General features: G+C 49.7%; 2 protein-coding genes across 2 annotated transcripts; one reads left to right on the top strand and one right to left on the bottom strand.

Moving 5' to 3' along the window:
* The first annotated feature begins 4312 nt into the window (after nucleotides 1-4312).
* LOC116239506 (olfactory receptor 51B5-like) lies at nucleotides 4313-5723 on the top strand. Its single transcript, XM_031609617.2, has one exon. The coding sequence runs from the start codon at nucleotides 4589-4591 to the stop codon at nucleotides 5564-5566; it is 978 nt and encodes a 325-aa protein (XP_031465477.2). The 5' UTR covers nucleotides 4313-4588; the 3' UTR covers nucleotides 5567-5723.
* A 5379-nt stretch (nucleotides 5724-11102) lies between these two features.
* On the bottom strand, nucleotides 11103-12111 carry LOC116239507 (olfactory receptor 52R1-like). The gene has a single exon (XM_031609618.2). The coding sequence runs from the start codon at nucleotides 12089-12091 to the stop codon at nucleotides 11144-11146; it is 948 nt and encodes a 315-aa protein (XP_031465478.2). The 5' UTR covers nucleotides 12092-12111; the 3' UTR covers nucleotides 11103-11143.
* Nucleotides 12112-16481: the final 4370 nt, after the last annotated feature.

The raw sequence follows: 16481 nt of genomic DNA, 5'->3' as shown, positions 1-16481 counted from the left end.
GTGCTTATTTTCCATCCCAGGGCAGAAGTGGTAGGATATCAGCACTGAGATGGTGAGGTTGGAGTTCCTTTTCCATATCCCAAGGACTCCTTTGGACAGAAGGATATGAGGCAAACTTACAGACCAATTATTTTCCTTTCAGTTTGGCAGTCTGTTATCACATCTCCATCTTTCTTTGTCCAGTGCACCGCAGGCTGTTGTGCAGACACCCCACTGAAATGAGCAACACCTGTATAGGGACCCACTTACTCACTACATGGAAATTAATGTGGTTTAGATGTATCCACACCATCAAACTGGAGTGGCTGGCATGATCTGGAGCAGCATCACTTTTGTCCATACAGAAACTGTGGCACCATCTCAGAATCAGAATCACACAATCACAGAATGGCGGGTTGGAAGGGACCTCAAGGATCACGAAGCTCCAACCCCCCTGCTGCAGACAGGGCCACCAACCTCCACATTTCATAACAGCCCAGGCTGCCCAGGGCCCCATCCAACCTGGCCTTGAACACCTCCAGGGATGGAGCATCTCACCATGCCATGTATTCCTCCTGCTATTTGAGAGAAGGCAAATGGGACATGCCCAAGAATTGCCTAGGTGCTGCTCAGCTTCACTGCAGGGCTGTGCAGCACCTGCTGGGTGGAGGATGTGCTCACCCTGACCCACCAGGCCCTGGTACCACTTCCTCCAGGCACAGCCATGCACTGCCCGTGTGTCTCAAACAGCCATCCAGAGAGCTCCTGCTTCACCCCATCTCTTCCTCCAGGGAAGAACTCCCAGTCACAGAGGGGAGAAATTCATTATGGAATTGTTTCCTTTGGGATGTTTCTGTTTATTTTATTGACATCCTTTATTTTACACATATGAAGTTTTCAGTGTTCGGCAACATTAGAGAGAAAAAAACCCTTCCAGTGAGAAAGAAAAGCAAAATTGCTGGTCTTGGCTCTTTCTTCATGTTTCAGCCTGTGTCCTGGGTAATTAACTTAGTTGAAATGCATGAATGTGAAACACAAGCATTGCCAAGAGTGCTCTGGACTGCACTGCTGGATCATTTTCCATTGGCATCTTAGGACAATGTTCCAGCAAAGTGCTCCATAAATACTAGCCCTGACCTTAACTTTTTCTGTTTTGCCTCTTTGCTTTGGTTACCCTGTCCATAACATGGAGAAAACAAAATGTATGTATCTTTAAAAGGATGCATTGGGATTCCCCTGCTGCTGTTCAAAAAACGATGTGTATGTCACCACGTGGAAGTGCTTTCACATAGCCAAAATGTAGGCTCAGCCACTAACAAGTTTAAACCTTCTCAAACATAGGGAGAAAGAAGAATGAGACACCACTCCTGCCCTACAAGGCCTGGCAGGGATGTGTATGTTTTTGTAGGGACACAAAAACCTAAAGATGCACTATATTTTACCCCACATTCAGTGACAAACCTCAGCAATGTTTCCAGAGTCCCAGGTGACTCTCACTGCTGCTGGGATTTCACGTGGGTGTTACAAAAACAGACAGCTTCTCCTGCATGTGAAACACTGGGGCAGCAGTGTGATTCCCTCCCCCTCTGCCTCGTGTGCCAAAGGACATCAGCCAAACAGAGGTAAGGGGGCCGGGGGCAGCCGTGTGTTTCCATGTCAGTCTCACTTTATCACTGATGATTTAATTTTGCAAATGTTATTCTCCCTTCAGATTTTGTAATGAGAAATTGCTGCTTCATGGTCAGCTTGCATATCTATCACTGCGCTGTCCTGCAGCTCTTACATGCTTTCCTATTTATCAATCCTCCTGCAAAAACATCACCTAGCCATCAGGCAGCTACTGCCATTACGCCCTGTGACTGCCTGTTTCCATCCATCCATCCATCTGCCCCTCCATCCATTCATCCGTCTACCTATCTATCCATCCATCCATCCATCTGTCCCTTCATCCATCCATCCATCCATCTGCCCCTCCATCCATCCATCCATCCACCCATCCATCCACCCACCCATCCATCCACCCATTCATCCACATAGATTTTCATCACCTCTTCCCCCGTCTTCTCTCTCTGCTCTCCCCTGCCCCTGTGCTTCTTGCTGTGCTGCAGGGGCACTGCAGGGATGCAGTGCTGATATCCACTGGACGAAGATGAGGACGTTTCTACAGAGAGCGATCCCCAGTGCTATAATTGCATATTCCAGGCAGGATTTAAGACTCTAAAGTCAGACTCTGAGAACTGTGTTTTTGTCGTGAGACCTTTCACAAAACACCAGTTATGCTCCATCTGCTGGTGGGATGGTGTCTGCTATGCCTCTGAAGCAGCGGGTGCTGAGCACACTCAGAGATGGGACAACACCGTAGGTGAAGCATCCCTTCCATCCCTTCTGGTCCTTGCATACCATGAGCCTGGCAGATGGTAATGTGAGACATGGCTGAGCACTTTGCTCTGTTGACAGTCTCCATCCTCATCCTTCTGAGCACAGGGCTAAGCATCCTCCAGAGCCACAGCACCCACACCTCCCCCTGGCACAGCACTGAGCTGCAAACCCTTCCCTCAGAATGCAGACACACAGCTCACCTCTACCAGAGACCAAAACTGAAGGAGGGTGGGAGGAGCAGATGGGGGATATTCCTGCCTCAGGATCACCATGCAGCAATCAAGCTGAGCAGCTTAGGGGAACACAGGATGCAGGATGGGACACGCAGGCTCTGGGTGCAGGGCTCCATCAGTGCTGTGGTGCTATTGGTAAAGGAAAGCCATTTTTCCCCGTTTTATGAATATTCACTCAGAACTCAGCAGCTGACGATGCACAGAAAGAATAGCACAATGTTTTTATTTCTGCTGATAGCCTGAAGCACATTTACAGATAGATGCTGAAAGTTAGGAAGATGCTCAGGTCTGAACACGCAGATTCGAGTACCCAAATCTATATTTGCATGTCACAGATAATTATAGCATCCTGGAAAGCTGACTGCTAATTTAGCTAATTATTTAGCTGGCAAAGTAAAGTGTGGAGGCACAGATGTCTGGATCCTTGTCTGAGATGTGGGGCAGTTGGAAATGGACTAATGCTATTTTCCATGGAGCGTTAATGAATTTAGCCACATGCCCTCTGATTAAACAATATCGCGTTCCTTGTTTGCACAGGCAGATGGAGTGTGAGCTCCTTGAGTGCTGAGGGCTGGGAAATTTTGGCTCCTTCCTCATCAGCCACTGCAGCTCCTGGCGAGAGCAGCAGATAAGCCATGCAAAGCTATCTGCTTTGTTTTACACCCTTTTGTTTTACCTGCAGCCACAAAGCGTGCATATGCTGCATTCAGAGTTTAACCTTTTCAAGTTTTTGTGATTATCCTTCACAAAGTGCATTTCCCTGGGGTATCTGTGGGCTTGGCTTGGGAGCTCTGGGCTGAGAGTTCTGCAGAAGAAACAAGAGCTGAGTTTGAGAACACACTGCTTGATCTCACCTGTAAGTTTGTCCTGTGAAAACATCACTGCTAAGAATGAGAGTTGCTGTACATACTATTACTGCACCCACTGATCAAAATACTGCTTTGAATGGCTTGATGAACTCTCACTAAGAATGACAACAAAACTGGAATAGTAAATCATCTTTGAAGTGAAGGGAAATAATAACATTCTAAATTTCCCATTGCACTAATGAAGTTAGACTCATGGGAGTGACCATTCCCCTTGGGGGTCAGGACAGTCAACTTTCAGTAATTCCTTCTGTTTCTGTGGCTTCCAGGGACCCTCATGAAGGAATTATAGAATTCCAGGCTGGTTTGGATCCTTAAAGCCCACCCAGCCCATCCCCTCCATGGGCAGGGACACCTCCCATAGCCCAGTGCCCACAGCCCCATCCATGGCCCTGGGCAATTGAATACAGGAGCCCATCCCCATTGTGCCTGGTACTCTGTGGGCACAACACAGAGAAAAGAGCAGCCTTTTCTTCTTTCCCTTCAGCTTATGGGTAGGATGAGAATAGCAAAGGGTGCAGATGGAAGACAGGAGGACAAGCAAGACCACATCTGTCAAGAGCCTGGCCGTGGTGAAAGCTCAGCAGCTGGGTGGAGGGCAGCGGTTGGTGCAGATGGGGCACCCTGCACTGGAAATCTGAAAATCCAGCACAAAGCTGAGAGCTGGCTGGGCAGGTGTGCCTGTAAGCAAGGCCAGGCAGAGGGATGGGGACATGGCCTAGGAGGGAGAACCCCAAGTGGAGACGCTGAGGGGGACCGCAATGGAGATGAGGATCATGGATGTCTTGTCAGGGCAGGAGAGAAACGTCATCCATGGGGACCAGAAGGGGCTGCAGCAGTGCCCTGGGAGGAACGTAGCCTTGCTGCAATAAATAACATTATTTTCTATCGTACAGGTGAGGAGCCTGTGGAAATGAAGCAGGACCAAGAGCTGGGCTGGCACTGCACCATGTTAGCTCCTGCTCTGGTATGTCTTCGAGGGGAGCAGAAGCAGGATCTCCACAATGAGCCTTAGACTGTGTCCAGACACTGGCTGGTTTTCATTGCCCTGAAAATCTCATCCTGCATTGCCTTTGCAGTGCTCATGAGAGTGAAGTCTTTAGCCCAGGCTGCTCTCAGCCCAAGCTGAACATGCACCCCAGGAACAGCAGCCAAGCTCAGCCTTTCCTGCTGGCAGGCCTTCCTGGGGTGGCTCAATTCCACCACTGGGTGTTCCTCCCTTTTGGTCTCATGTATCTGGTTGCAGTGCTGGGAAATGGCACCATCCTGCTGGTTGTGAGAGTGCATCGCCAGCTCCACCAGCCCATGTACTATTTCCTTTTGATGCTGGCCACCACAGACCTGGGCCTGACTCTGTCCACCCTGCCCACCGTGCTGCGCGTCTTCTGGTTGGGTGCCGTGGAAATCAGCTTCCCTGCCTGCCTCATCCAGATGTTCTGCATCCACGTCTTTTCCTTCATGGAGTCCTCAGTGCTCCTGGCCATGGCCTTTGATCGCTACGTGGCCATCTGCTGCCCACTGAGGTACTCCTCCATCCTCACCAGTGCCAGGGTAGCACAGATTGGACTGGGGATCATCTGCCGATGCACACTGTCGCTTCTCCCATTAATCTGCCTCCTGACGTGGCTGCCTTTCTGCAGGTCGCACGTGCTTTCTCACCCCTACTGTCTGCACCAGGACATTATACGGCTGGCGTGCACAGATGCCACCCTGAACAGCCTGTATGGCTTAACCTTGGTGCTGGTCGCAATCCTGGACTTTGCTCTCATTGCACTGTCCTACATCATGATCTTTAGGACTGTGCTAGGCATCACCTCCAGAGAGGAGCAGGCCAAAGCCCTAAACACTTGTGTCTCTCACTTCTGTGCTGTCCTCATCTTCTACATCCCTTTGGCTGGGCTGTCCATTATACACCGGTATGGAAGGAATGCTCCACCTATTAGCCATGCTATCATGGCCAACATCTACCTCTTTGTCCCACCTATACTGAACCCAATCCTCTACAGCATGAAAAGCAAGGCCATTTGCAAAGGCCTTCTGGGGCTCCTTTGTCAGAGAGCATCCTGGCCTGGCCATGCCCAGAACTGTGAGAATCATAGAACAGTTTGAGTTGGAAGGGACCCTTACAGGCCACCAGGTCCCACTCCCCACAGTTAACAGGGGCACTCACAGCTCCATCAGTGCTCAGAGCCCCATTCCCTGACCTTGAGGTCTCCAGGAGTGGGGCACCACCACCTCTCTGGGCATCCTGTGTCACTGCCTCACCATTCTCATTGTAAACAACTTTTTCCTTATAAATAAACTAAATCTCCTCTGTTTTAGTTTGAAATCATCTCCCTTTGTCCAATCACACAGCCCCTGTTAAAGTCTGCCCCTTCTTTCTTACAGCCCCTGTAGATACTGCAGATCACTCTCAGATCTCTTGATTAGGTGGGACTCTTGCCCACATGGAATGCCCAGAAAAAGTGCCAGCCCAACAGGAGGTTATGAGAACTGTAAGTTAATGGGAAGAGCATATTACAAAGAGTGCTCAGAAAGCTGAATGCTCTTTAAAGGCATCAAAAGCAGGAGTCCAGCTGGGAAATGGGGGAAGTGCTTGGTGACAAAGGATGAGAGCTCGACTTAGCAGCAGACGGCTCAGAAAATCTTGATCAATTTGAAGCTGGTATGGAGGAGAGATTCCACCAAAAATGTCACTTAGATATCATGAACTTCCAGTACCAGGTGTTGCTCATCTGGAAAAAGAGACTGGAACAAATCTGGATGTGAAATTGCAGAGCTGCTGGACAGGGGCATCACTCTATCACAAATGGTCACAGTGCTGGAGGACAGGTGATTATCAATTTCCCTTCACCTGCAATGGAGTCTTCATGGGATTCTCCCTGAGACCTGCTGATCAGTGTGCAGGATTTCCTCTCCTGATGGGGTGACAGTGGTCTTGAGAAAGAATATTGTGAATAAGCACATGAGTAAGCACTTATGGGTAAAACTTTCAGAGGCAGCTGGGCTGCTGCAGGGGGAAATCCTCGTATGGCAGTGGGACTTCTCTGAGGGTGGCTCCAGCTGGAGGATCCTGTTGACGTAACACACCTGGATGTCACAGAGACTTCGACTAAATTGCATTAAAGCAATCAGTTTGTAAGGGGGTTGGAGGAAAGCCTCATCCTGGGATGGGAAGCTGATGAATGGAGGGTAGGTCATTTCCAGTCCAGAGAAGAGTCAGCAGGGGTATCTCCACTGGATGTGTCTTTGAACTCATTTTGTTCTACACTTCCACCAGTGACCTGGATAAGTGCACAGTGAACTCTCAAAGCTTACAAATGACATGAGGTTGGGCACTGTATTGGTAGTAACTATCTTCTGGATTTTTATAAGATTGTTTAGATGTTCACTGCAATAGCAATACATTTCTGGCTCTGGACAGTATTTGTCCTTCCTTTTTCTGTAACAAGCTCTGGAGTGTACCATAGCTGCAACTCATGGAATTCAGATCTTATTTGGATGATAGTCCCATAGAAGTGGATTTCAAAGCAAGGGGTTGTAGCACTGCTGACAGACAAAAGCTTGCTGTGTGGCAGTAGGGGTATGTAATACACCTGACAGCCCTACTGTTGATATTTCTTTAGTACATTCACAAGGAATGAGGGAGCCTCATGAGATCTTATCAAACTCAGTGGTCAATCCTGCCAACCCAGGAAGAGGGCTCTGCCTGAGGAAGGGAACTTTGTGCTCTTTGGGTCACGTCAGTAAGCTCATCAGCAAAACATTTATGTTGAAGAGAACTGGTTCCAAGACAGACTACTGGAGAACACTGCTCATCACCATCCTCTGCTTGGACATAGTGCCATACAACATAGTTTTCTGTCTACGGCCTTCCAACCAATCCTTATCCACCAAATAGCCTATCCCTCAAATCCATGTCTCTCCCATTTAGTACTCACTGCATCCCCAGTGCAGAGCAGAGGGCAGGATCACCTCCCTGACCTGCTGGCCACGCTTTCTTTTGATGCAGCCCAGGATGCAGTTGGCTTTTTGGGCTGTGAGGGCACAGTGCTGGCTCATGCCCAGCCTCCATCCATCAGCACCCCCAGGTCTTTTCCATCAGGGCTGCACTCAATCCTTTCATCCCCCAGCTTGTATTGCTAATGGGGGTTGCCTTATCCCAGGTGCAGACCTTGCACTTGGCTTTGTTGAACCTCATGAGGTTCACCTGTCCCTAATGCTCAGCCTGTCTGTGTCCCTCTGGATGGCATCCCATCCCTCTGCTGTGTCACTGCACCCCACAGCTCGGGGTCATCAGCAGGATTTGCCCTTGGTAAAGCCATCCTGGTTCTCCCATATCCCCTCCCTGCGTTCCATGTGCCTTAGCACAGCTTCCAGAAGGAGCTGTTCCCTGGCACAGAGGTGAGACTGACAGGTTGGTACTTACTGGGGTCATCCTTTCTACCCTTTTTAAAAAGGTATGATGTTACCTTTATTTTCCAATCACCAGGGACTTCACCTGATTGCCACAGCTTTTCAAACACTGTAGCAAGTGGGTTGGTAACTACAACAGCCAATTCCCTTAGGGCTCGTTGGAGCAAGGAGCATTCCCATGGAGTTTTTGGAGCAGGTCCAAAGGAGGACCGCAAAGATGATCAGAGGGATGGAGCACCTCCCCTATGAGGACAGGCTGAGGGAACCATGGCTATGCAGCCTGGAAAAGAGAAGGCTCCGAGGAGAGCTTATAGGAGCCTTCCAGAAAATGAAGGGGCCTACAGGAAAGCTGGGAAGGGACTTTTTATAAGAACAGGACAAGGGGAAACAGTTTTAAACTGGAAAAGGGCAGATTTAGACTAGATATCAGGAAGAAATTCTTTCCTCTGAGGGTGGTGATGCTCTGGAACAGGTTGCCCAGTGAGGCTGTGGATGCCCCCTGCCTGGAAGCACTGAAGGCCAGGCTGGATGGGGCTGTGAGCAACCCAGGCTATGGGAGGTGTCCCTGCCTACAGCAGGGGGTTGGAACTGGATGATCTTAGGGGTCCCTTAAAACTCAAACCATTCTATGATTCAATGATTCTATGACTCACTGGGCACGTCTGCTTCTGCTTTTTTGGCCGATCCATAAATTCAAAGGAAATGATGCAATCATTTCCCCCTCAGTACAAGAAAGATTTTGAGGTCCTGGAGCATGTCTAGAGAAGGGCAAGGAAGCTGTGAAGGGTCTGGAACTCAAGTCTTATGGGGAGCAGCTGAGAGAACTGGGATGAGGAGGTTCAGGGGAGACATTATGGCTCTCTCCAACTCCCTGAAAGGAGACTGTGGAGAGGTAAGGGTCAGCCTCTGCTACCAGGTAACAGAGACAGAACGGGAGGGAATGGCCTCAAGAAGCAACAGATGAGGGTCAGGTGAGATATTAGGAGAAATTTCTCCTTGGAAGGAGTGGTCATTCACTGGGACAGCAGCCCCGGGAGGTGACTGAGTCTCCTTCCCTGGAGGTGTTCAAGGAGAGGGTGGATGCAGTAATTAGGACACAGTTCAGTAGGAAATATTGGTGGTAAGTGGATGGTCGGACTAGACAGTCTTAGAGATCTTTTCCAACAATAATGCTTCTATGATTCTATGTATGATTAATACTGGTGGAAATAAAACCCACTGGCAAGTCAGAGGTTACCATGGAATTGCCTTGGGTTGCCATCAGGAGCTAAGAAGGACTAGAAACATGGTGTGCAGTCAAATGGGACTTGAATGTGTCGTTCAGGAGACAATGTACATTTGCAGGGATCCTCTCTGTGGGTGCAATGAAATGTGATCCTAATGAGAGGAGAGAGTGATGTTGGACAGAACTCCCTGTCAGGGCAGTGGTGACTTTTAGGCACTGTCCTCAGGAGACTGGCCTCCTGAAAGCACTGGGCTGCCCACCCATCAATTCAGGTTTGTCCTTTTTCAGTCATGAGATCATTTTTCAATTTGGGTTCTAAAACATCACCCAAAGCCACATCACTCCATGAAACTGTGTTTAGTCCCTGGTTTTGGTACGGACCACCATGGCATTCCCACCAGTTCGTCCAGTCAAAGAGGCATCACTGTCACAGGAAGGGGCAGCATTGACTGGATAGACTCATGTTCCCTTCTGAATGGCTTCAAGCTGCGCCAGGGGAGATTCAGGCTGGACATTAGGAAATACGACTTCTCCAAACAAGTGGTCAGGAACTGGAATGGGCTGCCCAGGGAGGTGCTGGAGTCACCAACCCTGGAGGTGTTCAAGGAACATCTGAACATTGTGTTGAGGGACATGGATTAGTGAGAGCTATTGGTGATGGGTGGATGGTTGGACTGGGTGATCTTGTGGGTCTTTTCCAACCTTGCTGATTCTATGATTCTTTGATTCTCTCCCCAGCGACCACCCCACCCTGCAGCACAATGATCCAGATTTGACAGTCAGATCTATTTATTTACACAGAAGGGAATCCAAGAGTAGGACGCTAAGCACTTGCTACTGTCTGATATTATTGGATGGCACATAGCAAAGAGTGATGTAAGTGATGCAGCCCCTTGACATGTATCTGGTCAACAAAGATCCCCTGAGGTCCTTTCAAAACCTCTCCTGCTTCCACTGTAGGATACAGGGCGGTGGATGTTGATCTGAGAGGAGGACAGTTCCCATGTGCTCAGGGGATGAGAATAACCAGGGATTATTTGTGTCCTGCAGAAAAATGGGGATCCTGCCTCACCAGAAAGGCAGTGGGTGGGCATCAGACCATGAAGAACGGTGCAGCTGTGCCTAAGGCAGGACTGCTATCAGAATGGCTCTTAGATGAACTGAAGTTGAGTCTCTACTCCTGTCTTTCCCTGCCTAGTTCCTGTGGTCTGTGAAGCACTGCTTCTGCACTGCCAGAAGAATGAAGGGAGCTGAAATTTGAGTATCCTCCAGAAAAGAGTCTTTTTTTCTCCTCGTCTGCTTCTCCTTCCACTTCCCTCCCTCAGCATATTTTCCCTTCTGGGGCCCATCTCCTGCCTGTCCACTGGTTCCAGCTCAGACACAGAACAGGGAGCAGAGCCTCCCCATGGGCAGCCCTGTTATCAGGGCTGCTGTGGGGACAGAGAGCTCCAAGTAGTGCCAGGCCAGATTGGAGATCTGTACCTGGTAACACTGCTCACACTGCACACACAGCAGAGGTCCAGAACATGTTAGAGTCAGAATCAGAACTTGAATTTGGTTTCCTATCTGAGCTTGACTGAATAATAGAATCACAGAATCATAGAATCGCAAGGTTGGAAACGACCTGCAAGATCAATTATTCCAACTGTCCTCCCACTACCATTACTACCACAAGGCTCAAAATCACATCTCGTAGCTCCTCATCCAGCTGCATTCAGCCTCCTGACTTTCTCACATACTGAGCAGTGATTTTGTAAAACATGTTTTATGTCATCACAGAGAAATTCTGATATTATTTAAAGGACAAAATTTCACGTAGGGCAAAGAACACTCTGCACATGAGACTTACTGCTGAAGTTCTTCCTGAGATACTTAGGAAAAGTAACGGAAAGGAAAATCTAGAGATCTCTGCAAGAATGCTCTCCGGATGCTCCAAGCATTAAGGAAAAGTTTCTCTCTGAACAAAGAGTCACAGAGTTAACCCAATAAATTGACCAGGGGTTCCGTATAAATCATCAGCTCAGTTTGTGGCACACAGACACGGGTCAGATTCCCTTCCTCTGAAAGAGGACAACTATCTTGTCCCTGAGTTGTTTGGTTCTGACCCCATAAATGATGGGGTTCACTGTGGGGGGCAACAGTATGTAGATATCTGCCACCAATATATGGATGTGCTGAGGGATGCTGTGTCCAAACCGATGGGTGAGGAATGTAAAGAGGCCAGAGACATAAAACGCGAGGATGACACAGACGTGGGATACACATGTGTTAAAGGCCTTGAGCTGTGTGTCAGATGATGACAGCTTCAGTACCACCCCCAGGATCATAGTGTAGGACACAACGATCACTGTAAGGTCAACTCCTATCACTGCAAAAGCCACAAAGATGCCATAGGCAGCATTGACTCTGGTGTCCTCACATACCAGCTTCACCACAGCCATGTGTTCACAGTAGGAATGGGAGATGACACGATGCTGGCAGAAGGCCTTCCTACGGAGCAGGAAGCAGCCAGGACTCACCATGAGGACTCCACGCAGCAGCACCAGGCTCCCAAGAGCTGCCACCACCGGCATGGAGAGGATGCTGGAGTGCCGCAGGGGATGGCAAATGGCAAAATAGCGATCCAAGGCCATGGCCATGAGCACACCTGACTCCACTGCCGTGAAGGTGTGGACAAAGAACAACTGAACAAGGCAGGAAACAAAGCCAATCTCCCTGGAACCCCACCAGAAGATGGTGAGCATTTTGGGCAGCATGGATGTAGACAGGACCAGGTCCGTGAAGGCCAGCATGGCCAGGAAGAGGTACATGGGCTCATGCAGGCTTGACTCTGTCTTGATGACGATGAGAAGGATGATGTTCCCCAGCACAGCTATGGCGTACATGATGCAGAAGGGGAAGGCAATCCAGAACTGCTCCTTCTCCAGCCCAGGAATGCCAACCAGGAGGAAGGTGGGGGGGTGGGAGGGACCGGTGGAGTTCAGAGAAGACATGAAGCCCTTCTTGTGTCTTGCCTACCCTGAGGGCTCTCACATCCTGTAACAAAGCATCCAACACCCTTGAGATGATGTGGCCAGCAGCAAACCCAGATTGCAGGGTGATGTGGTTCTAGAAGTGCAGGAGATCCAGCCCTGGGACAGCAGCTTGCACTAGTTCAGGAGAGCACTTTTCCCAGAAGTGTCCTGTCAGTTCCCACTTCCAAGTATCCCTGTCTGTCCCACCTTCTGAGTGCTCTTGGAGCATGCAAAACAGATTGTTACTAATGCAGATGCAAAGCAGTCCAAAGAAAACCTGTTAATGGGCACAGAGGGGATGCAAAGTCATTAGCAGCAACCCTCCAGCTCCGCAGAAGCTTTGTTCTGAAGCACGCTGCCTGCTCCTGTAAGCAGAGGCTCTGGGTGTTTGCCATGGGTGAGGAACATGCAATTGGAGAGCAAAGCCCTGAGGCAGTGCCACCGGATTTGGAGAACCCCCCTCAAACGCAGTGCTCTGGCAGAGCCCATTCCTCTCCTGCACAGACTGCAGCTCACTCAGCCCCCGAACATGGCTGAGCTCCTGGGATTTTCCCAATAGGTGGGGAAAAGGGATTGCATGAGAAGCCCTGCAGCACAGGCAGGGCAGCGCTGGTGACCTGGCAAGAGCCTTCAGGAACTGCCCTGGGGCCGTGGTCACTTGTGTGGCAGAGGTGCAGGCAGCAGAAAGAAGGGAGGGCACGGCATGTCCAGGGAGAGTGCGAGCCTCAAGATCAGTCAAGTTCTGCCCCAACCCTCAATACTCACCCGCCTTCTGCAGGTTTCCATGCAGGGACTGGGCACTGTGGGGACCGGGAGATATTTATAAGCTGCCATGTAAATCCTAGCAGAGTGTTCTGAATTTCCCCTGCCAATTATGATGTAATTAGGGAGAGAAAAAAGAAACACAAAAGAAGTCAGCTTTTAATCACTTCAGTACTGGTGTCCTCATAGTCTGTGAAAAACTTTGGTCTGTTTTCTTACAGTAGCTTCCAGAGTTTGTTGAGTTACTTGCCCTGTGGTGTGGCTCGTTGAACCTCCCTGTGCTGTTTTTGCGGTGTCCACACAGTAAGGGATCATGGAATGGTTTGTGTTGGAAGGGACTTGTAAAGATCATCAGGGTCATGCCCCTCGGGTGCGTGATCCTGTGACTCCTTGTCTTCTCACCACCAGCGTGCAACCCATCCTCCCACCCCTCCCTCCATCTCTTTCCTTATCCCACCCCTTCCCTTATTTTCTGCCTTTTGCATGTGAACTGAAGACTGTCCTCTCCCTCCTGGAATCAGCTGGGGCCATAGGAAGCTCAGCCAACCCAGTCTGTGGCTTCTCAATCCTGCATGGGATTCTCCCTGAGGCCTCCTGACCTGTGCACCTGATCTGCTCCTGGTAAATGTTGCTGAAGTCTATAGAATGCAATTCAACGCTGTAGAGAATCCTGAAAAATAGGAAAATGCCTCCAAATCTCATTTAATTCCTTGAGAAGCCCAGGTTAGACACGACACCTATTCCATGCCATTTCCAACCCAGCTTCCAGCACAGGCCCTGGAGCAGCTGAACCAAGGTACCAAGACATGCCAGTATCCGTAGCCCTCATCCCCAAAAGGAACAATGGATGCAATTATGGGCTTGCTTAGCTGTTGAAGAAATTCCTGTTATCAAGGTGGAAGTGGAAGGCTACTTCTTTGCAGGGCTATCTACAAGGTAAAGGAAGAGATCAACTGGATTCTCCCTGAGACCTCCTGACCTGTGTCCTTGCTATGCTCTCCTGTTGGTGTGGCACAGATTTTGAGAATGAGTAGTGTGAAAAAGCAAATGAGAATACATGTATGGATTGTGATTCCTACAGATTCAGCTGGGATGCTGGAAAGGGAAATCTTATGGCAGTGGGACTTCTCCAAAGTTGGCTCCAGCTGCAGGGATCTTGTTGAAGTAACACCTGGATGTCACAAAGACTTTCACAGGGCCAGGCTGGATGTGGCTCTGGGCAGCCTGGTCTGCTGGTTGGCGACCCTGCACATAGCAGGGGATTGGAACTGGATGAACATTGTGGTCCTTTTCAGCCCAGGCCATTCTATGATTCTGTCATCTCTGAGATCTCTTCCAACCAAAGCCATATTTTGTTTCCATGATTACATGATCAATATGGCTAGTCACAGTGCTGATTCTTTCATTTTTGGTGAGGTTTTCTTTGCTTTCAAGATTATATTTCTTAATTCTTTTCTTCACAAACTAGTGCAAAACTATTGCTGTGCCTCCCGCATGCAATAGTTTTATCTGTAGTTTTATCTGTAGTTAAAGGGCAGTTAAAAATACAGCCTGGAGATACACTGTGAGGCCGGATGGTTATGAATGGCAAGGTATGTGGGAGGATATGGGAGATTACCTGTCCCAACTGTAACCTCCGATGGGTTTCAAGTTCATCCCAGTACGAGCATAGAATCCTAAAAATGCAATAGGATGTTTTTAAAAGCGATGGCTGATCCTGGAAATGCTTGGGATTTACAACTCTGTACAGTGCTGGGGATGGCCGTGTGCCTTTCAAGTCTTATTCAAGGCAACTCAGCACCCTTAAAAGGAAGAAAATGCCTCTGAATCTGATTCAATTCCTGTGACAGGTCCTGGGGATGGCCCAATTTCTTTTTCAGAACCCAGGGCTGACCCAGCTCCTGTCACAGGTCCAGGGGCTGAACTGGAGAATGAATCCATGCCAGTACCCATCACCTTTGTCCAGAAGAAGAAACAAAGGATAGAACTATCAGCTTACTCAGCAGGGCAAGAAAATCTTATTAGCATGGAAACAGAAGATGTTATGCCAAAGCAGGGCTGTCCATGAGGTGGAGGAAGAAAACGAGAAGAGGCAGATTTCAGATGGTATTCAGGCAAGCATAGTTTCCTGGCTACTCCAATGCTGTAAACATGGGGCCAATAGAATGAATTTAGAGGGCTGTGAAGTCAGGCAGCTGGGATCCCTCTCTAAGGAAGGAAACGTTGACAGAACCTTGGAAAAAGGGAACAATCACAGAATCATAGAATGGCTTGGAAGAGGCCTCAATGATCATGAAGTTCCAACCCACCTGCCACAGGCAGGGCTGCCAGCCATTAGATGAAGTATTAGATCAGATTGTCCGGGGCCACACTCAACCTGGTCTTAAACAACTCTGGGGATGGGGCATCCACAGCCTCTCTGGGCAGCCTGTTCCAGCACCTCACCACTCCCTCTATGGAGAACCACCCCCTGACATCTAATCTAAATCTCCCTTCCTTAAGTTTAAAACCATCCCCAATTGTTCTATCCCTTTCTACTCATGTAAAAAGTTGATTTCCCTCACGTTTATAAACTGTCTTTAAATATCAGAAGGCCGCAATGAGGTCTCAGCCCAAACTTCTCTCTTCCAGGCTGAACAAGCCCAGTTTCTACAGCCTGTCTTCATAGGAGAGGTGCTGCAGCCCTTGGTTAATCCTCGTGACTCTCCTCTGCACTCTTTCCAAAAGCTCCACATTATTCTTTCATTGGGAGCCCCAGGCCTGGACGCAGCACTGCAGATGGGGCCTCACAAGAGCCGAGCAGAGGGGGACAATCACCTCCCTGTCCCTGCTGGCCACCCCTTTTTCATGCAGCCCAGCACACAGTTGGCCTTCGGGCTGCAGGCTCACACTGCTGGCTCGTGCCCAGCCTCTCTTCCACCAGGACCCCCAGGTCCTCCTCCGCAGGGCTGCTCTCCAGGAGATCTTCCCCCAGTCTGTATCAATACCTGGCACTGCCCCGACCCGACGCAGCACCCTGCACTTGGCCTTACTGAACCTCACTGGGTTCTCATGGCCCCACTTCTCCAGCCTGTCCAGCTCCCTCTGGATGGCTTCCCTTCCCTCCAATCTGTCAACTGCACTGCTCAGCTTGGTGCCATCACAAACTTGCTGAGGCTGCACTCGATGCCATCGTCTGTCGCTGATGAAGATGCTGAAGAGCACCGGTCCCAGACCGAGCCCTGAGGGACTCCGCTTGTGAGCAGCCTGCGCCCCGACAGAGACACTGATCACAGCCTTTGGCTGCGTCCAGCCAGCCGATTCCCAATCCGTCCTGCAGTCCACCCTTCAGATCCACTCCTCTCCAATTCAGAGAGCAGGATGTGCTGAGGGGCCACGTCAGAGGCCTTGCACAAGTCCAGGTGGATGACATCCGCTGCCCCTCCCCATCCACCGAAGCCGTCACTCCATCACAGAAGGCCACCAGATTGGTCAGGCAGGATCTTCCTTGGTGAAGCCATGCTGGCTGTCTCGAATCACCTCTTTGTCTCATATCTGCCTTACCACAGCTTCTAGCAGGATCTGCTCCTTGATCTTCCCAGGCACAGAGGTGAGGCTCACCGACCTG

This window comes from Phasianus colchicus, chromosome 1 (genome assembly GCF_987193195.1).
Source record: "Phasianus colchicus chromosome 1, bPhaCol1.hap1.1, whole genome shotgun sequence".
Lineage (NCBI taxonomy): Eukaryota > Metazoa > Chordata > Aves > Galliformes > Phasianidae > Phasianus > Phasianus colchicus.
This window is presented reverse-complemented; position numbering and strand designations above follow the sequence as displayed.